Source organism: Dermacentor albipictus, chromosome 9 (assembly GCF_038994185.2).
Source record: "Dermacentor albipictus isolate Rhodes 1998 colony chromosome 9, USDA_Dalb.pri_finalv2, whole genome shotgun sequence".
Taxonomy (NCBI): domain Eukaryota; kingdom Metazoa; phylum Arthropoda; class Arachnida; order Ixodida; family Ixodidae; genus Dermacentor; species Dermacentor albipictus.
Genome location: NC_091829.1, coordinates 57,234,803 through 57,254,464, shown reverse-complemented (window position 1 = coordinate 57,254,464; position 19,662 = coordinate 57,234,803). Strand labels below are relative to the sequence as shown.

The 19,662-nt window shown below is 48.7% G+C and overlaps 1 protein-coding gene across 4 annotated transcripts in view; it reads right to left on the bottom strand.

The window, feature by feature from the left end:
* The window catches only part of LOC139049951 (uncharacterized), a 56,103-nt gene that overhangs the window by 380 nt on the left and 36,061 nt on the right, over positions 1-19,662 (bottom strand). For all 4 annotated transcript variants that reach the window (XM_070525875.1, XM_070525876.1, XM_070525874.1 and 1 more), the window contains 3 exons: positions 18,067-18,214; positions 10,290-10,472; positions 9,343-9,465 (listed from right to left, as the gene is read on the bottom strand). In XM_070525875.1, the coding sequence (XP_070381976.1) occupies positions 9,343-9,465; positions 10,290-10,472; positions 18,067-18,214 (454 nt within the window). The remainder of the gene's footprint in view (positions 1-9,342; positions 9,466-10,289; positions 10,473-18,066; positions 18,215-19,662) is intronic.

The following is a 19,662-nucleotide window of genomic DNA, read 5'->3' as shown; positions in this document are numbered from 1 at the left end:
GCAGGCTGGGCGATGCGTCGGCTAGGTTTCCATAGTTCAGCGGTAACCAACAAGTGGCTTTGTGCAAGACATTCAAGAAAAAGGAGACCGTGATCTGCGAGAGTATAGCACAAAGCTACAAAATACTCCACCATAAGGTTTTCCGAAAGAAAGCTTCCTCACTGACGAAAAAAAAAATGGAGGACGCTCAAGTTTCGCCTTTAAGAGTTGAACGCGATAGCATTAAAAGATCCCTGACTGCTTCTAACGCTTCGCGGCAACTGCAGCTTATGTGACCGTAATGTTTACCGGGAAACGCTGGTGGCGAACGCTACGCACGAAGGCAACTTTCTGGTAGAAACGCGGCCCCTTGCGTGGGCCGCGATGCCGCAGAGGCGAGCGCCATCTGGAGGTATTGCAAGGAAGCGGGCACGCCGCTTCCACGGCCGGACTCGACTCCCTCGCTCCTCCGCGCGGAGGAGAGAGTAGAGTCCGGCCGCGGCCGCTTCGTGCCCTTTCAGATTTCCGCGCGCCGCCACGCGCCAAACTCGGAGGAGGCCGTCGCCGCTCTACGAATGATAGAAATGCTGGAAAATGGGTTTGTGTTTTGAGTCTCCGCGTAACAGAACTATGTTTTCTTCTATACTCAATACAGTCAAACGCTATCACGTCTGTAGGTTGTGTGTAAGTCGCACTTTACAATTTCTCTGACGTACTTTACCTTGAGAAATTCAATGCATTCAATAACTTCCTTGCGCTATATACGGAGCGCCTGTGTGGTCAGGTACGCGTGGTTCGAAATTATTCTTGTCCATACAACGGTCGACGCTGGACGCGGGATGCCGACGCCCGATTTTCCACGACACGGGGCCCTCAACGCTCTCGCGTTAAAGGTCGTACCAGTACGGAGACTGAACTCTGACATAACGCCCATCTAGGATAGTTGCAACACGCTCGCAATCGGCCAACACGCTAGCGTATCGCAGGTTGAGTCCGAGTTAATCACCATCCGACATTAACGCTAACCAGTGACACCACCGCGGATTTCTCGAAAAGAAAACATTGGGCCATTCCTCGACCTCTGCAACAGGATCATTTTTTAGACTGCGAAGCTTCCCGAATTGGAAGGCCGCACAGATATCTTTTTAGAGCATAGCTCTTTAGCGCCCGTTACTGCGTTTCGCGTCGCCGTTGAACTGCGCCGTCGGCCTCGCCATAACCAAGGTCATCATGCGCGCGCTCCGGCTGCCATCGCTTGCGCGCGGCGCGAGTATTGCTCTGCCCTTGTCCTCCAAAGCCGGATCACGTGCTCTCGCCTATCCTCTCGCCCCCCTCCTCAGCGCAGCGCCCTTGAGGTGACTCTCGCCGCTACTGTCCTCTTCGCCCTCGCCGTCCCTTCTCCCGCTGTCGCGGCAGTGCCGCGGTGCCGGCAGCGGGCGCTCCTTGCCGCGCGTTATCCACGGCGCTCCCCTCCTCCGTTTCCGCGTCGCGTGGCTGTACGGCTCTCAGCCGTGTCCTTCGCTTCCCCGTTTGCGGGCAGCGTTCCTCGGTGGCATTTGTCGCCTCTGGCAGTGCCTGCACCTCGCTGTCGTTCACCCGCCGCCACTCACGCCCTACACCTCCCCTTACCTGGCACAGTATCGTTGCGATGACTCGAAAGAGTTAAGTATAAACCCCATGCAAGCGATTTTGCGCAGGACAGCGACAAGCGACGCGACGGAGATGGCTGTCGCGTTCGCTTCGTCGCCTACAAGTCGTACCCCATGTGAGCGATGACTTCGAGCGGCGTCTCCCCAGTGTCGCCGGTATGAGGGTGGCAATATAGGCGCCAAAACTAGCGTGGCCGGTGCTTTATTAAATTAAGTTGATGTGTCTTACTGTAAAAAGCAGCATAAGATATTTCTAAAGGTCTTCCAGTAGGTTCTGACCTTTGTACGTGCGAAAATTCAATCGTTTTTTGCTCCTTCCGTGCGACAATCGGAAGTACTTGAATTATGCACGTCCAGTTCTGGCTTCGCGCTATTGCCTAATCACTCATAGCAGTTCCGGGCGTCGAGCGACAAACTCTAGAGTTGCAGAACCGAGCGATCGCGCGACAAGACCGAGCGATCTGTTCAAGCGACGGCCCGATTCCTCGCCCGAAGCCGTCGCTCGTCGCTGTCGCGCACAATATCGCGCTCATGGGGTTTAAGCTTATAGCGCTTCGTCCTCTTACTTCTACTTCCCTCCCCGACCTTGCGCGGCCACACTGAGTCCCGTCTGTGAGTGAATGAGTGTGACCGCTTGTCAATACCACCCGCCCCCCTCGTCGCGGCGGTGACCCACTACAATATGGCGCGATGGCGCGTCCCCGCAGCGCCCGCTCTATAGAGGCGGATCGCGGTGTGTGCTGCCCAGTCCGAAACGCAGAACCGCCTCCGTTCGGCACTGCGTGTTCTGTATGCGGTTGCCTGTTGCTGCAATAAGGCAGCAGCTGCGCTCAAAGATCGCATTACCAAAGTGTGTAATCGTCGGCCAATTTTTTATTTACTTTCTACTCACCGGCAAAACACTTTTTTTTTCTCTCTTTTACCACTTCCCCCTTGCGTACTGTGGCGAAACTATGATAAGAGCACGTTAAGGCGTCCCCAAAGGCGCATTGACGCTTATTGGCTCCATGCAAATTACGCGTGACGTCAAGGCTTAAATCTTGTTAAATAAACTTTTTCATCAAAGAAGCGTTGCAGAGTGGCGGTACGAATGTACAGGGAACAAATAATTATTAAGGATATCCTCGCTACACCAAATGTTCTCGCGGCTTCCCGACAACGTCACCAGAACCATTACTTGTGATCAAATGCTTCCCCTTCGCACTTTCTGCTGATAAGAAAATTTTTTCAACGAATGAAATGCAGATGCTGTTCGAACGACGGAAATCTACATGCCGACAAAGAAACCTTTTTTTTCTGTACAGCAATTTATATGATTGTGAGTTGTAAGAAAAAGATGCCTCCTTTCGGCAAATTCTGCGAGTGAAAGTAATTGCAAGAATGATTTCACGTATACCGTCCAAATGGCGTCACTGGCATGCGTACTCTTGCTCATCAGTTATTCATGCAAGCTCTGGTGAACCCGCTACAAAGTTACACGTATGAAGCTTCTAGCGTCAGCAACTATTTCTGAGGCCTCTTTAGTGTTATAGTAATTTCCGAGATCTCGGAGGCGACATTTGTCATTCAACCAGTGCATGCTAGATGGCGACACAGTTCCACATCGCCGAAAACTCGCCGTGCAGGTGACATTTCTGATACTTTTGTATGAGTGAACCTGCATACGGTGCAGCCTATGAAACTGTTCTATTTGTCTCCTTCGCATACCACGCCTCTGCCCCTTCCTCTCCCCAACCCTTACATGCACTGTTTGTACATCGAAGTTAGTCGATCCAAAACACTTGGATCTTTTTCTTCCAGGCTAGACTCTGAAACTCATGGTCGCTCTTTCCATTGCCTAAGAAGTTGCACTGACGCTGTCGTTGGTGAACCTCGCGAAGGGAAAGAATGCACAAGCTTGAACACGGCGCGGTGTTTCTCTATATATATAGCACTTGCCGGCACATCATCCCGGGCAGAAGATATTCGTCCAGCTGCTCTTCGACCCCGTGACACTTCCTTCTCCTAAATCATCTGAAGCATGCGTCATAGGAAGAAAAACCCACGACGAGTCGTCCGGGTCATTTTCATCAAAACGTCGCTCTGTGCCAGGAGACGAAGATGCGGTAAAATCTCGAACTTCGCCAGTGGTCAACCTGAACCTCAATATGTACGAAACGCAGCGCGCTTGCGAGACGTGTTCTGTAGTACCTCCCAAATCGCACGCATTGGTGAATTTAGAGGTTCCACACATATAGAGTCATCAATAGGATGACAAAAGTAAAGTTTCGCGGCCACGCCGTAAGATGGCCCCGCGATCTAACTAGATCACGCGGCCACAGAACCTACCGCAAAGCTCTGCCAATTGGCAAAGAGAAAGCATTCCTTCGTCTCAACAGCAGAGAAAGGTAGAGACGCATTCCAATTTCTCCGGTTTGGAGAAACTAAAAGCAGTGTCTTTCTCAGAAGAAGAGATTCAGCAATGGAGAATGACGCGAGTGCCATTCAGATCAACATGTAGCCCCTCTCTCCTGAGGGCGACTATGCTCCACCATCTAGAGAGTGTGCCTTCAAGCAAAGTAAGTAGCGCGAGACTTCTCCGCAAGCCATTCTACGTGGATAATCTAGGGGCTCAAGCAGACTCACACGATAAAGCACTTCACATCTGCTGTATAGGAGGCAAGAAGAGCGCTACGGAAATGGGCGACGAACTCAGATGACCTGATGCACTCCTGGTGACCAGCTCAGATAGGCGAGGAACAGTCGGCACCCGAAGAACTGTCTGTCCTCAAAGAGAAAAGCGTGAAAGTGCTTGGAATTGCATTGAGACAACACACGAGTGCTCTCCCTCTCTCTTGACAAACCTCGACTTTATAAAAGAACAGTCCAAGCGTTTCGTGCTTCAGGCTGCTTCACGGATGTTCGACCCAGTGGAGCTTGCTGCGTCATTTACCATTGCCATCAGGATCTTGCACAAGTTACGTACACGTGGAATAGGCTCGGAGAAGCGGCTACCACAAGATATACAAGTAGAATGGTATGTATTGGTTGGCCAACTATCATTATAGAAGAGCGTTTTCATTACGCGCTATGTTGAAAGCAGAACCAAATTTCCCAGGGTGTTACAGGTGCACTTATTTTGCGATGCAAGCCCTCCAGCTTTCTACGTCGTACCGAGCGGCTCAGTGAGACCCGTGTTGCTTATCAGCAAGTCACAAGTCACACCTAACAAGACAACGACACTACCACGGCTGGAGCTCCTAGAAGCCTCGATCAAAGGAAGGCTGCTTAGTTACGTCTGAAGCGCCCTCACTCACTTCGAGTTCCAATGTACACTGTGGTCCGATTCCATAGTCACGGTGTCGTGGGTAAAAGGCGACACAGCGAAGGGGAAGCAATTTCTGTCGAACAGAGTGAAAATTATCAGACAGAAAATTTACTTATGTGGAGCTGTTGTCCAGGAAAGGAGAATTTAGCCTACCTGCTGACTAGTGGAGTTTCTGTGGATAAGTTATTGTCTAATTGTACGTGGTGTCTATAACAGGATTGGCTATGCGAGTGCAAAAACATATGACTTTGAAGACCCGCTTGAAGTGGCGCCAAACGGAACATGAGCAATTCGCCACGTTTTCAACTTGTCCGAAGCGTTCCAATAGGCCGGCCAAAATACTTGAAAAACCCGAAGGCGCCGCGATCTTTCTCTGTTATAAATACATTAAGCAATGCCTCCTGGATCTCAGCGCTGAGTTCTATGCGAAATCATCGCAATCTCAGAAAAAGCGCCAGGACGTCCGAGTTTAAGTTGATGTCTTTGTCAATACATTCACTCAATGACATACGACCAGCTGCAGAAGAAGATGCATCGCAGTGCGAAGCTTTGTTGTGAGAATCATTGGGGTGCCACAAGAACGTTCGCGGTGCGCCATGTAGTAAATATGTATTCGGTGGTCCCGTAAGCCTTGGCTCTCAGCATCAACCTCAGCTCCTCCTTATTCAGCAGCCGTCGTACTAACGCGCTTAGTTGCCTCCATGCTTCGCGACGGTTAACTCCGATGTTTCTCTTTTCCGGTTTCCAAGGCAAAAAAAAAATAACTGCATAGCGTTCCCCAACACCCGTGATACAAGATTTGAATTCGCCAAGTAAGGCCCATTTCTGTGGTGGGTCGTAGTCACTCCTGATTCCCACGTTTTCTAAAACCCCAAGACGGGTTGAGATGTCTGCATCACAGCTTCGATTGTTGGACGTACAACTGGCCGCCCAACTGACGTATCACACAGATCGTGTTGGCTTGAGAGTACGTCTTCTGCTGCTTTGTCTGTAGCCCCTTAAAAAGTCCAACTGAACATTCCGATCGTCCCTACAAGAATCGAGTTTATCTGAGATTTGACTTCAGTTCTCAGAATCCGTCACAATTTGGCCTTCTCCAATCCATAGTCGGATATCTTGCAATCATACTTTGTAGCATACTAGTTGGTTTATGCTTGAATTATTAACATGCTGCGCAATATAGACAAGAAGAGAAAAAGAAGACTCTTCTTGTGCTACTTGAGCGCACGTTAATAATTAGGTAGTCCAATGCTGCCATCTCAATTCACAGCGAACTTGTTCGAATCTGCATGATTTATTTCGGCTTGCTCAAGCTTTGCGCAAGGAGCCAATTCAGCCAGATGCATTTCAGTTTCTTGGCCGATGCTCGAAATCTCAACAACACCGAAAACAGAGTGTGACCTATCGAACAGGCTTTACAGCTTCGCACGAACGGTCCAATATTTCCTGCTTCTTGAAGTTTGAATGTTCCTGAACGTGTTCGTGGACAACATAACTTCCCCTACGACGGGCAACTTCATCTCCTTGGAAAGGTCTTCTCTCAGAAAACTCAGTTGGCTTCTTCCGTCAATTAGAGATCGTAGAAAACTACGCCGCTATGTGCAGAGCGATGGCGCATCGACATTCTCGGCGTTGTCATTAGACGTTGCTTCTGCACAGCACGTCTTTTCGATGCATGAAGTCTTTGTGTCACTCTTCGATGGCCCCAAACAAAGAGAAGTTGCATGCCTTCATTGACAATTGGAGCATAGGATGCGTCTATGGGACGCACTTACACGGTAAGCCTTTGGGGTACAACGGAAGCAACATTGCAGATGGACACGAATCTGCTCTTTTGGTCAGTCGATAACGTGTATTCGCAGTTTTCAGAAATGAGCTGCACACTTTTGTGAAATGAACACATTTGAATAGACAGACACATTGTCTGACACATCTCGACCTTGTTTATTTCGACCCTACTCACGGAAAGATTCAGTGCGCTTAAAAACGCAATCATCCAAGGAACGAGTTTTATCCTGTCTCGCTGCCTCCAATTGAACAAACAAGATCAATCCTTGAATTTTTGCATCAGTCGTCTTCTGTAGCGTTCGAGGCATTGTTGTCACAATGACTCCGATCACACGAAACCACCAGAGCTGACAGAAGATGTCTCAGCACTATGCATATCAGCATATATGCATGTGATGTCGTGGTTACCTTAAGACCTTTCACTCCTCTTACACGACTTTAAAGGAAGTCATAGGGCGCCATAACTGACGTCGCTCTCAATGCAGGAACACCGAATGACGAATGAAAGGCAGCAAGCAAAGGCAAGCAATTCTTCCTGCTCGATGCCAAACGTGTCACATGATGCTGTGGACCACATGTCCACCGCATTTTCGTAATAGGCCTCAGTCACCTGCAGGCTGGCAATAGCTGCAGAGGTACGGTTCATGATAATGAAACTTAACCATCAAGCTGAATGAAAGACCCATGTCAATGACGGTTTCACACTTCTCGCACAGCAGTAAACATTTACTAATGACTCCACGAGACAACTTAATAGCTTAGGTCCAGCCGATCGAACATTTGTCTGCGGCGCAACAAAAGAAGCTTCCTCGGGGTCATATCGTGACGTCGCTGGCGACGAAAGAAAGTAATAATAGTCTATTTGGTAGTCTTTAAACTGGCCATGGAAGTTGCGGCTCCGGCTTCATAATGTAGCGTGATTTCAAGACCTCTCACAAAGGGTTCCACAGAAATCAAAAGTTCAATCACTGCTGCAATAGCATGGAACTCAGCTTGGTAAGTAGAGTCGGTATCGAGCGTTCTCTTCGTTGACACATTTCGTGAGAAGACTTCACTGGGCCGGTCACTTGTGTTTGGGTCGATCCATTCGTAGGTCCCTAGAGTTGTCGCAATGTCCGATAACGGTAGCGAGGGCCATTCGGCACCAAAAAACTACTGGGAAAACACAAATCTGCACGTCTCCGAGCAAGCAGAACTGGAAACTTCATTTCCTTTCTGTTCTCCTTAGCTCGCGTGACCTTCCTTGTTGCCCAACAGTATTCATGCGCACTTTTGCACCAGAGGGTGCGTCATCTCTGCATGGCGACGCCAGCAACGTTTCTTTGGTGTTCCTTCAGACCACCGGTACGTCGTGGCGTTTAAATTATGGCGTCTGTACGTAAATGCTTGCGCGTTTTTGTAGGTCCGACGCACATATTGTCATTTAGCAAATGCGGCACGCGCGTTCGAGTAGAAAGTAGTACGGTGCCTAACGGTGCAGCGCAGAACACCGCAATATGAACAAAACTGCCAACGGGGAGCGGGCAGCGCGGCCACAGCGTGGCCGCACCATGGCGAGTCGCACTTGTTGGATTTATTACGGATACACGGGGGACTCGGCTTGATACATGTTGCGCAGTGAGCAGGGTTTACAACGTTATTCTGTCACAAAACAAGTTTAAAACCCCTTAACATCTGACTACGTATTTCCAAGGTAGTAGATATACAACCAAGGGCCTGACATGAAAAGTTCAGGCACTTCCCGCTGCACGCACGATCTCTTGACAACAACACAAAAAAAATCGCGCCCATTCGCTCTACGACGGGCGCCGCACGAAGTATTGCGGCGCAAGCGCAATCAGTGCCAGAGGGGCAGTGAGCTGTGCGTCGTCTGCTAAGATACCTCCCACATCGCCGCGACCTAGATTGCGCTCTTCGCTTTGGAGTACACAAACCCTGTGGCAATGGTGCGTCAACAGCTAGTATTCTAAATCAGCTGTCAAAGCACGTAGGCATGCTGCACACCTAAAGCTTTAACTGCGCCTTTTGCTACTGAAAGGTCCCTTTTGTAAAAGATGGTCGATTTCAGAATTCGCTTGCTAAGGAAGTAAAAAATCACACGACAAACGAGGCATACTTGTAAATATATGCTTGAGATTTATTATATGGTAAATACGAAGAAGCCCAGACCACGACGGCAGATGAAGCTTAGATGAAGGTCTCCTTCCTTTCGAGCACCATGGCTACAGCCTTTTGTACCAGAGCGCGTGTGGCGAAGTAGGAGGAACCGTAGCAGACGACGGCAAGCTAACTCCGCCTCTGGCGCTGATTGTGCTTGCGCCTCAATACTTGTCACGGCGCCCACTTGGTGGTACGATGAGTGCGGCCACGCGCGCGGTGTTACCTCTTAACAGTGGCCGCGCCTGTACATGTCACTGCCGCAACGCGGTCTCCTTGGCATTTGTCACTCGCGACCGCACGTAGTCCGCCATGTCACTCAACTTCCGCGTCCTTCTGCGTTTAGGCTCACGTCACGTGACGCCCGTCGTCTGCCACTCCGAAGAACCCAAAGGCGCGCGCACACAAGCGTAGAGAAAAAGAAATATACTTGGCGTATGCATTAGATGTGCACTGCCTTACCTTTCTTCTGAGGGTGTCTTCGCCCTCGAAGAACATGGCCTTCTTCTTATCGCCTCTCACTTGTGCCACGTTGACGTCATAGAATAGCTCAGCTCGCAAAAGCCGCAAATCCAACTTGCAAGGCTGAAAAAGAACAGCCGAGTAGCTATCACATTTGGCCCGAACTTCGCCGCTTCAAACGTGCAGCTGCGGCTTAAACAGGCAAAGTTCAGTTTATCTCTGGTTGCCTCGAGCGTACAGAAAATCACAACGCATGGCCACTCGCTCCACCAAAATGTCACGCCGATTCAATCGTCTTGGGGTCAACGCATAGGGGGCGTCGATGAAATTTGGAGGCTGCCTTAGCAACAGACACGCAGCGTGGCCCGTGAGCTTAATCCCAGCGTCACTGATGCCGCCTTCTGAGCTGCAAACAACGACCTGACGCAGTAGCTGTGGCGATGGCCGTGCACTGCTAAGCTCGAGGTTGCGGGTTCGATCACGGCCGCGGCGGCCGCATGTCGATCCGGGGCGAAAAGCAAAAAAGCGCCGCTGTCCCTAGATTTGATGATCAGCAACGGCTGCATAAGCCGCAGTATATTAGTGTCCACTGCATGCGGGACAAAAGTGTACTTGAGTGATCTCCAAGCGCCTTTCAGTCAACTCCAGTTCAACCTCCACCCAGTCTCCAATCAAATCTGCAATCCTGTTTCGCTGGACATTGGACTGTCCTTCTGCAAGGCGACGTAAGCTTGCGAGCTTTCTTTTTCTCTTCACGCAAACGGCAATTTCCATTACACCGGTATACGGTTTGTACAGCCTATAGGAAGCTACACGTTTGCTTCAGCTGCGACCCAGCGCAGATTGAGCAAATCTCCTCCCCTAAGCATTTGGGAAGCGGTACAAATTAGCAGTTCGCAGGTTGGGAAGATGAACTCGCGGGCGGGGAAGAAATATGATAGACTTACCGCAACGTCCAGGCTGGTGACGAAGAGTACGGTGCACTCAGCGTTGACCATTTCCTCCGTGACGATGTCGCCCGAATAAGGCTTCTTCAAAGTGTAGACGAGTGTGCCGAGCTCGAAGGAAAGACCCATCTTGGTGTCCGATGTGTACCGAACGGTTCTGCGCATAAACTGCGCAATCTTGCTCTGCGCGCAGAATGTAAACATCAGAATTACTAAACAAGACAGACAGAAGGCGATGGCTATACAAGGCATCTACTGGCGTAGAACAGAATGTATGCATTAGCTCACGCCTTTGCACATTTGCACAACGATTTCGTAAAACTGTCGTTATGACAGCTACGTCTGCATTGCAATACGAGCTACAGCAAGGTCTAGCAAAGGTGGTTTCCCACCTTTGCTTGGGAAACTAGCTGTCCCGGCCGAGTACTGGAACACATTGAATGTTCGTACGTGGAGTGAGTGGTGTTACGATCGGCCAGATGGTGCAGTGATCTTCTAGCCTCTCCTAGCCCTAGCCCACTACGACGAATCGGTTTGTAAAGCTGACAATGCCTCTCTCACGGACACACTACCGGCGCCCGCAAGGCGAGAGTATTGTTAGCTGGTTCACTGTCACCTTAACGGACCAATCAGAGCAAGAAAAACCCCTGGAAAAGGGTGTTTGACAGCGTTCCCTCACGGACCAAGGTAACCGCCGCGGTCGTTTCACAAACGCCCCAGCTAACTGCGGGGTCATCGCAGCAAACAAGACGCGCCAGTTTTAGTCAAGCGTGACAACCTTTGTCTACGAAGCCCCCCACCCCTCCTCCTTTCTGTGTGTTCAGCGAAACAAAGATGCGTGAGTCAGTCTGTCAACCCTCATCCTCAACGAGGGTCCTTCGACAACTTTGGACGCTTCGATTAGACCAAGGTTGAACTGCAGCTTCCCTGGCCTAGGCATCTAGGGAGGAGAGATGGGGTCTAAGCAGCTGTTTTCAGCTCCTCGGGGTGCTTCACTTAAGTGATGCTAAGCTAATGAGATGTAACGTTCTCCGCTCTCCATGTAGGTACTCTAAATAGACCCGGTACTCCTCGTTCTCGATGCGAACATGTTGCTCCCTTCAACAACGTTCTTAGAGTGGATGAGTCGGACGACGGCATGGGTCAGCTACCTCTTTTGACATGCCCGACCCCAGCGCTTACAGTGGGTGCAGGAACTTCGGCCAAATGTTAACCAGAAACGTTTCAGAACGCATGAATGCTGCGTTGCTATGACGGCTGATCAGTGACGAATCTCAACGGAACTTGATTGTTCAGAACTGAAAGGTAAGCTCCATGTCACTGGGCCAGCAGTGTGTTCAGAGCCCTATGCATCTTTGGAGCACGCCGCACGTCGTGCGAGAACACGTAACAATCACGTGGGAAAAACTCCTTAGAAGAAATGTTGTGGACATCGACCCCGCTATCACGAGTGCCCAGTTCGAAGGGCATGCCGACACCAAAGTTCACACCGAGGAGTTATGGCCCCGGAACTTTGCTGGTATAACGAAAAAATCGGCTTTGAGAAATGGTGATCCCCTACGCAAGCTGCTCTAAAACGAACGTCGAGGCCAACTATAGGAAAACGAAAAAAACATCTAGGTAATACCTTGAGGTCGTCGATGAAATGTCCAGTCCAAGTTTCGTCCGTATACCTGTACGGTCGACTGTCCGAGCATTATCTGTGCTAAGCTTGGCAATAAAAAAAATAATAAACAGACTCGAGATCTCATACAATTGCATGAGTGTAAAATTTTGTATTTCTTTTTTTTACCAGACTGTAGTCGACTGCTCTTCGCTGTGGACTCCCGTCAGTAAAGCGGACAAGACAGGAATTACTTGTTTGAATCAGTCAGTGCCAGTGTTTACAGGTCGACATTATAATTAAACACATCACGAGCACTGGAGCCACTTATAATTCGAACATATTTCTTGTACACTAAATAGTAAATCTGCCTCATGCAACGCCTATTGTTGACATATAATCAGTCATATTAAATTAGTCTGCTGATTTTTTCAGAGCATTTATTCCGCTACGAGTACTTCAGTAATAATGAAGTAAATCTCAAACATGACGACCACTGCAAACTAAGCAAGCAACAACGCGCCAACTACATCGTGAACCTATTCCGTGTCACACTATTTTCTCGAATACTGACAAAAAATGTTAATTTTCTTGTTTCCAACCTGTCTTACTTCAGAAAAAAAAATAAGGATAAATTGGCTTCAGCTTCCATTGCTCCATGAATTGAAAAGGCACACAGAGCACTCAGATGAAGTTAGGCTCGTCCACAGCATTGTAAGAGAAGTTAAAATGCTGTCTGCGAGCAGAGCTCCTGTTCGGCCGTTTTTACCAAAATCGTGTAGACGAAGTGCCTTCAGACGTGGCCCTCCTCTAATCTTCGCCCCGAGGCTCAAAAAATTTCCCTGTCAAGAAATATTTCCAGCAAACCAACTGTCATGAGCATTTCTAGTGCCGTCATTGTCCCGGGAAGACATACAAGACTACCATGTTGAACTGCGCGATACGATACTATTGGCCTCGCGCAAACACACTGCCTGAAACATACTGTTTCCCATAACTCTGGGATTCGCCTCGGGCCGGTAAACTGCGAACGATACAATTCAGCAGTTCACTAGCTTGAAAATTAAAAGAGGTTAAACCCCGAATACTGGAACGTTTCGGCACTCCACACTTCACCTCGACTCGAGAAAGTGGATGGCAACGTTGCCTCTCGACAGGTGTCATCACTGCGCTTCACTGACACCTCGTGGCAATTCTTGAGTGGCGTAATGTCTTCTTCAGTCGATGCGCGGCGCTGTTCTCAACTCGGCGGAGTGTAGGTAGATTTTTGAATCGAGGGTTGTTTAAGGATGCGGGCCTAAGTTCTCGTTACGTGGTGGCGCTGGCATCGCACACCTATAGTGCCCATGGTGCGCCCGCATGTAAGCTCTATGTGATGCAGGACAAATTCAATCCGTGACTGTATGGTACAGTTTACAGCGCCACTGCACGGACGCTGCCATTATTTAGCACGTGACCACGCCGCCATTGAGCGCCTTCTGGCGTCGACTTCCCGGTAGCAGACGACTTGCTGCGTGAATGCATAAAAGGACCGTTTCCCCTTTCTAGAGTACATGTTACACGCCAGTGATGCAACGTTTCCGACGGAAAGTGCGGACGGAACTTTAGTGCTGCTGAGAATTTGCGCAGAGCGTTATTTTATTCTGATGGCGCTGTGCGAGCCTTCCAAGTCCGCGCATGGACGTGTTCGCATGAAGCGATACCCGATTGCGCGTACTTTCTCTCTCTTCCGTTTTTCTCGTAACAGGATAAAGCTTTTACCGCTCTTCTCTATTGTGCAATTCGTTGCGACGATGGTCATGTGCGATAAGTTTGTCAATAAAATGTGTTTCGCTGTCCATTAAGCATACCTATATTACATTACCCCTTACAATCACCTGTTGTCCTGAACATGCAAGAGGCTGATAGTACCCAGAGGTGCATATGCCGCCGGAACAGTCACGGCGAGGGAGAACCTTTAATGAAAGGCAGATTCCAGCCGGCGTATAGACATTGCTCACATGCTACTCAGCGTGGGGAAGGGAGTTGGGGAGAGAAAGACAGAGAGGGCGAGGCGCAAAAAAAAGGAATAAGTTTTTAATGAAAGAAGCAACAGTTTTCCACCTAAAGTCTTCGATGATTGATATCGGCGAAATTTCCGCCGAAAAATTTCCAGATTGTGTCTGTTTCATAAATTCTTTTATCATCCATCTCTGAACTCAATTATCAGCCCCGCCCATCGCATTTCAAGTCGCACAAACCACAGGAAGGCCGTCTACCCGCCCCCTGCTCGCACTTCCGCGCATCTGTCGTCATTTTTCGTCCATACAGCAAGGGACTGGAATGACCTGCCAAACGCCATCGTTGTTCAGATCGACTCATCGTCATTCAGATCATCCATAGAAGAAATGTACTGCTGAAATTCCACCCCCTCATGTAATACCCCTTCAATGGGGCCTTTGAGGTACTAATAAATAAATAACATAAATAAATAAATATTTCAACGAAACTACAGTGCGTTAAGGACATTTGAGTATATTTGCGGCATAACCGTCACAGGGGTTTCTGTAGGACAGCAACCCAAGCCATTAACAGTCGGCGTTTCAAATGCACTGGACATGTGGCACTTTTCAATGAACCTATAGCCAACTTGGGTTACTGAGTATGTGCAATAGAGCGTGCGGCAAGCGAGATAAATATTCTCAGCGTTTGGGGGCACCGGCTCGCCACGCTTCTGGTCTCGGAGGCTATGTGCGTACTTCGCGATAGTGCGATTAGATGGCGCAACGCGTCCAGAAAGAAGCGCGAGAGCGAGAGAAGTTCAGTTGCTTCGTGGCGCGTTTTTGAGGCGCCATGCATTTCGAAAGCCACGCGCAGGCTTCGCGGTGGCGGCCCTAGATAACGCTGAGTGTTGTTAGTGAAGCCCGAAGAAAGAGTCCCGCTACAGTTCACGCCTCATGCACTCGCCATTTTAAGGGTGGCAATGCGTTTTGTCGCTACATTGATTGAATGATAACGTATTACGGTTGACTGTCATATTGAGATGGGTTATGCAGCAGCTTCTTTTGCTGTAGCAACGTCTTGTTACTGCCGACAACCTCTCTATAAGTTTGCGATAGCTGCCGAGTGGACTTTCTGATTTGACATTAAAAGAATGGCATCAACATACTGAAATATGTAATAGACAATTGCATATGAGCTGTAGCTTACAGACTTATCGGGGTGTTAAATAGCAAAATGTTTCCGTTGAATCAAACACAAACATTCGAGAAAAAAGAGACAATTTCACTGGAAAGGTGAAGCACCAAATGTGATAGCAAATTAGAGAGCTAAACGAAGTAAGGTTACTAGCTTTATAACGCGGCTACAGGGCTATAAACTTATGTTTACTAACAAAATTAACAAGCATGTTATCACGTGCGCACAGGCAAACACGAACCCATGTCAATAGATGACCGCAGACACCCGTCGTCAAAACGCTGTCGTGACAAAGAGCGGAAGCTGCGGCGAGCGAATTCGCCTTCGTGCTGCCTGTCGCTTCAGTGCCACGCAAGTTGAAGAAAACGCCCAAGGAGGCATCAGCTATCTCTGGGTGGCGCAGCCTTCGAGCCCATCACTGACGACCTCACTCATCCGCCACAGCAGGAGTACAAGAGGAGATGCGCACTAACTTGCCCCCTTTCCCTACCCTTCCAAGCTAGTGCACTTGTTACCGCTCCACACCCCTTGATGCACGCGCGACAAGACGGAGCCGCTTCAAGCCACCATCTTCTAGGCTTACCTTCACGAGGTTTCCGTCGCACCGACAGCATACGGCGCATGGCCGGCGTGTTATTACCATTTGACTTTATGCGAAAGAAACCTCACAACGATGCCGATGGTAGAAATTCGCTTTGAGTGTCTGTACATAGTTTCTGCCGAAATAAAACGACCTTCGGGCATCAGAACGCATACAAAATATTGCTCAGGTTTAACAGCGTGGAATGTGTAAATGAGACGTAGCTAATCTGTGGTCCTCGATTCTCGTGCACCATGAAGCAGACATGAACATAGTAGAGCGCCACGTTCGTTGAACGACCACCCTGCGGTAACCAAGTGGGTGTGGCGTTGCGCTGCTGACCTCGAGGTTGCGGGATCGAATCCCTGAAAAGGCGGCCGCATTTATGTGGTGCGAAATGCAGAAAAAAGAAGCTCACGTGCCGACCATTAGGTGCACGTTGAAGAACTCCAGGTGGGAAAAATTATTCCAGAGTCCCCCACTACGGCGTTCCTCATAGTCATGTGCTGGTTCCGGTGCGTACATTACCACATAATTTAAATGTTTTGCGTTGATTGGCGAAGTAGTGTACAGGTGTCTTTTGTCAGTATTAGTCCATCGCTTTCAATAATCCAAATATGGGGAGATCGACCAAACAATATGTTGCTTCGAGTAGATCGAGACAACAAATTCGCGTGTTGCATAAGGCATCATCTTCATCATAATCATCATCAGCCTGGTTACACTCACTGCAGGGCAAAGGCCTCTCCCATACTTCTCCAGCTACCCCGGTCATGTACTAATTGTGGCCATGTTGTCCCTGCAAACTTAACCCTTTATTGACGGGTGTTGCCTACAGGCAACGTACCAAAAAAGAATTTTTTCTTACTGAGTTTAATTATTGAGTATGAAGCTTCTAGCTAGATGTCTTCGGCCAAGACTTAATGACAGGCGGCAAGCGTCATTTGTTGGTTTAGAGCAGGAACACTGGACGAAGAAGTAGAAGTTTGGCACGCCAGTCACTGCCTTGTGCAAGCAAGGTCAGATGAGACAGGCCGATGCAACATATGCAGCTGAAGTGGTGTCACACATGTGATGTAAAGCAACTCAAATGTGCGCCTATGGTTCACATATCATGAGAGTTGTCGATACAAATTGAAAATGAAGCCTTAGGTGGCTTGGGGTGAAGCCCACTTCCAGTTTCCTGTCTGGGGTTTGCCCTCTATTGCTAAAAAATTCTGCAAAATATTTGTTATTTTTGTTGATTACGCTTATTCTTGATGTGTTTTGCGTATTTCGATAGAGGAATAAAAATTTTTTTTCGGTATTTATGTCTCGTCATTAAAGCGTTAATCTCATCCGCCCACCTAACTTTCTGCCGCCCCATGCTACGCTTCCCTTCTCTTGGAATCCAGTCCATAACCCTTAATGACTATCCGTTATGTTCCCTCCACATCACGCGCCCTGTCCACGCCCAATTCTTTTTCTTGATTTCAACTAAGAGGTCATTACCTCGCGTTTGTTCCCTCACCGAATCTGCTCTTTTATTATCCCTTAATGTTACACCTATCATTCTTCTTTCCATAGCTCGTTGCGTCGTCCTCAATTTAAGTAAAACCCTTTTTGTAAGCCTCCAGGTTTCTGCCCCGTACGTGAGTACTGGTATGACACAGCTGACACTTTTCTCTTGAGGGACAACGGCAACCTGCTGTTCATAATCTGAGAAAGCCTGCCAAACGCACCCCAGCCTATTCTTATTCTTCAGATAATTTCAGTCTCATGATCCGGATACGCGGTCACTACCCGCCCTAAGTAGATGTATTCCCTTACCACTTGCAGCGCCTTGCTAGCTGTCGTAAACTGCTGTTCTCTTGCGAGACTGTTAACCATTACTTTAGTTTTCTGCAGATTACTTTTTAGACCCACCCTCCTGATTTGCCTCTCCAGGTCAGTGAGCATCCATTGCAATTGGTCCCCTGAGTTACTAAGCAAAGCTGTATCATCAGCGAATCGCAAGGTACTAAGGTATTCTCCATTAACTGTTATCCCCGATTCTTCCCAATATTCTTCAGAATTCTTCCCGCATAAGGCGAGGCAGGCTTATTTAACGACCGTTAACTATACTACGCAGAAGCAGCCTCGTCCATGTGCTAGCTCAACCAACGTTGCCTACGCGCTGCAGCTGTGGCTTTCCTGCATCAGAAACATTTGCGAGAGCTTCCACATCTGTGTTCCTCCCTACATACGGCAGCTATTCCGGTCCATTCTACTATTCGGTAGAAACGAATATTCGACAAGCTCGAATATTTGCTCCTTGAATCGCGCACGTATGTAGAGACTAATGGATTCGTATTCTGAATTTCTACTTTTTGCGCGCCTCTACTTTGCTTTCTTTTTATAGATGGTCAAGTTTTTCGTAACGGAAGCGCTATACTCACGATGTAAGGTGCCCGGTCGGCTTCCTTGACAGCCGCTCCCTTCAAATCACTCTTGTCGAAAACGGAAGTTGGGTGGCTGTAGCACACTCCTTCTCTCTCAATCCACCCCACCGAACTGTATATGATGACCGTGTCCGCCACGTGGTTGCTGTAGCAAATTGACGCGCCATACGTCATGTTAAACGATGAGCTTTGCAGGAAAGAACTTTGTTCATGAATGAGACAGTTCGTATCCACATACAGACAACCGACAAAGTTCGTCAAACGACAGGAAGTCGTTGGCTGGAGCTTGTGTTTTGACAAAGGTCGTTGCCTTCGCCAATGCGACGACGCTGGCAACGTGCAGAAGTTCCTTGATGGGCACGAGTGCGCGTCGCGAAACGCTGGTTTGAGCTACGAAACATTCCTTGTTTCATCACCCGTTCACCTTCTGTGAAAACGTATTTACGACTGATGCACACTCCTGAAGGCAATGCAACACAGCCATGGTGCCCAGGTAAGAGGTACAACAAGAAACACAGCGCTTGCCTCTAAGATCCAGAAATATGTTGCCCTTTTGATGCAGTTTCAGGGTGAAGAACAGCTCAAAAGGAAATATAAATGAAGCAAAAGCAACATGCAAATGTATTACGAAGAACAAATTGTGGAATGATTCGCACACACAGGGATTCTTATGAAAAGGTTCACGCAAGGCATAATTTCAATGTCAAGGTCAAGTTTTGGCACTCCGGAATGCGGACCGAGATAGGCGCCTACGAGTGATTGAATGATGTCATTTAATCGGGCTCATCCAAGTCCTTTTGCGGAGCCCTGCTCGAACGCACCTAAACTCTGTTCCGCAAGTTATCAGATTATGGTGCTTTTCATTTAAGAAATTGAAATCCATTTTTGGGGTTTCACATGCCGAAACGACTGGATGGTTATGAGAGGCGCTGTTGTGTGGGGCTCCGGAATAATTTTGACCGGGCAACTGAAGTTGTTTAAAGTTGAGCGCCCTTCCCCCCATTGCACGGACATTTCTGCACTCCACTCTCATAGGGTCGAGGAAGTGTTCCGAAAGGGTAAATAGTCGTTAACCCGAGTATAGCGTGGAACTTCAAAGGAGAGCTTTCTTTCTTCAAAAACCCGTATCGGTGTCCTTTGTAGCTTCCTGCTACATTCACATGGATCACAATGTTACCTTTCATGAGAATTCCTCCACCTTGTGAGATTACGCTGAAGTGTTTGCCATATTCAGTGTCACTGTGCTCCGACTTGTCGAGCCCTCGAACAGCCATCCCCGGATAGGCGTCGTATCCAGGTTTAGATGGGGGACCAGGATCAATTTTTGCCCGACTGCGAAGCTTTCATTCTGGAAAACGCGTACGGGTTTCATTGTAGCTCCGCGCTACATTCGGTTGCACGACAATTTGCCCTTTCACTTCACTGCTTAGATGTCACCCCATTCTAGCCGTCCGTTGAATGTTCCATTGCGATAGCAGTTACGTGGACACTCCAGGCGAATTTCTGCCGTCGTCGTCGTCACCATCGCCGTGATGTTCTGCATAAAGTTCAAGGGTGATGACGTCGTTGTGAGGCTCCGTAAGCTGTATGTGC